Source organism: Penaeus chinensis, chromosome 11 (assembly GCF_019202785.1).
Source record: "Penaeus chinensis breed Huanghai No. 1 chromosome 11, ASM1920278v2, whole genome shotgun sequence".
NCBI lineage: Eukaryota > Metazoa > Arthropoda > Malacostraca > Decapoda > Penaeidae > Penaeus > Penaeus chinensis.
In genome coordinates, this window is record NC_061829.1 from 28473695 (window position 1) to 28476194 (window position 2500).

At 37.9% G+C, this 2500-nt stretch overlaps 1 protein-coding gene across 1 annotated transcript in view; it reads left to right on the forward strand.

Annotated features, from left to right (window-relative positions):
- Positions 1-2500, forward strand: part of LOC125030338 (ras-GEF domain-containing family member 1B-like) — a gene marked incomplete at its 3' end in the record, with an annotated part of 125021 nt that overhangs the window by 76086 nt on the left and 46435 nt on the right. The window contains 1 exon segment of the mRNA XM_047620322.1: positions 2072-2176. Within this exon segment, the coding sequence (XP_047476278.1) occupies positions 2072-2176 (105 nt within the window).

Genomic DNA, 2500 nt, shown 5'->3' on the forward strand with positions numbered 1-2500 from the left:
AGTTGAGTCATAGCCCGGTAGAGTGGCCAATAACTTGGCTTGGAGGCGTGGGCATTGATTATGAGAGTTGAGTCATGGCCCAGTAGCGTGGCCGATAACTTTGCTTGGGGGCGTGGGCATCGATTATGAGAGTTGAGTCATGGCCCAGTAGCGTGGCCGATAACTTGGCTTGTGGGCGTGGGCATCGATTATGAGAGTTGAGTCATGGCCCGGTAGCGTGGCCGATAACTTTGCTTGGGGGCGTGGGCATCGATTATGAGAGTTGAGTCATGGCCCAGTAGCGTGGCCGATAACTTGGCTTGGAGGCGCGGGCATCCATTATGGGTATTCATTTTAAGAATTCAGTGATGGCCCAGTGGCACAAGCCAAAATCTGGATTGGGAGCGAGTCTACTGGTTATGGGTGATTGGTAAGTTAGTCATAGCTTAGTGCCGTGCGCACCCATTATGGGTGAGAGGATGTTCAGCCATGGCCCAATTCAGGTGTGGCCCAATAGTGCAGTTGTGCACTCTGGCCTGGGTCTAGGTGGCTCAGTTGGGACTGTTGTATAGTGTATTTAAAACAGACGATTCCAGGTTTATGATTGTACAGGTAGTCATATATGGTTCTCCATGCTGTATGTCAATAATCTTACCGTGATTATCTTTTAAATCAAACTGTTAAGGATTACTACCATTGAGTAGAGGAAGCATCTGATGAGAAGCACCTCTTTACGAATCTGGATAAGGATAAGGAAATTGGGATGTAGTTACTCATTTGAATTATATAACTGTTTCAATGTCTTCGGAGTATACCAGTTTTTATACATATTGTGCAGTCAGGGAGACGTGTGAAACATGTAAACAATAAGCTAAGCAAAACACTGGTCTCTGAATGCCATTTCTGTTATTGGAGAGGGTGGGAAGTTTGGAAAATTTTCACTGCTACAATTGTTTATTTAGAAGTAATAGATATGATGGATGAGGGTTTAGGGCATGGGCAAATATTGTCAATTTTGGGAAAAGGTCACTCTACATGGCTGCAGGAACATCAAAAGACTGGGGTCCTCCTAACTTCATTGGGAGAACAATATAAACAACATAAACATTATGTTCAGTAACACAAATGTAAATTGTTTATTTGTTGGCACAGTTGAATGTTTTTTTTTTCTTTACACTAATGCATATAAATATATTTTTAAAATGCAGTCGACCTACTAAACATCAGCTTTAAGAAATGTAGCATCGCCAGAAAATATTTTTGTTGATAGATATTAACACAACATTACAGAAAGAAAATCAACCATATAATTCGAGCAAAAAATACTAAAAAGGATAAAAGGATAAACGAACTGACCTGCCATTTACCAACATTTCCATCATGTTAGTTCACTACTTAGCTGCAAGCAGTGTATTATTAATTTGATATATACGCTCGTGTTTTTCCCGTCGTTTCCGAGCTCAATAGTGCTCAAAGTTCGGCGATTAAGCAGACTGTACTTGATCATCGTGTATGGGTGATTGCTGCTATGCAGGCTGAGTTTGTGCTGGCATGCAGTTGTGTTTGTTAAAGATATTGCAATGAAGTGCAATGATTACAATAATGACCACTGAATTATGCCTTTCCAGTATACCAGTCCACATCGTTTGTAATGGTCCATCTTGATCGGGTTGTGTGTATATATATATATATATATATATATATATATATATATATATATATATATATATATATATAGAAAGAGAGAGAGAGATTAGGCATAGGATAATGGTAGATTGCTGACTTCAGTCGAACGGTCGCACCCGGTCGCTTGTCTACGTCGAAAGCTCTCTTGTCGTGAGCCCCGCCAAGCACCTTAAAAAATAACAGCATGTATGTTTAGATATATATGTATGTGATCTCCTTGCATTATACTGTAAGTTTCTTACTAAGAAGCTCTGAATGTTGATGTGTAATATAGTGGGCGTGTGTAATCCTAACAACATAATTATTATTATACTTATTCAGTGTTTGAAAGCTTGAAACAGACATATTACTATTATTGCTTCAACGGTGAAACTAAAATAAATACATTTCATTTTTTGTTTTTCAGGGGTTGCCACAGACGCCAAAGAGTGGGGCGAAGTCTTGCCAGTACAACGGTTTGGACCATGCGTCGCATTCTGCGGAGTGGGCGAGCACGCCAGATGATGACAATGTTAGAGTTTTTCTTATTGTTTAATCCTTATAGATACTACTAATACTATATTTTTTGTTATTACCGATACTCTTTTTTCTATGATTATGCATTGTTATTATATGACGATATTTATTGTTGTTATTATTATCACTTCGCTTACTACAAACACAACACTGTTAGCATTACCAAAACTGATATTGATATCAATTTGATTATTGTTCTATAGTATCATTAACATCGTTAATGTTTAAATTATCATTATCAGTATAGTTATCATTGCCAGTATTATTATTATACTATTCATCATTATCAATATCTTTGCTGTTAATGTTATTATAATAA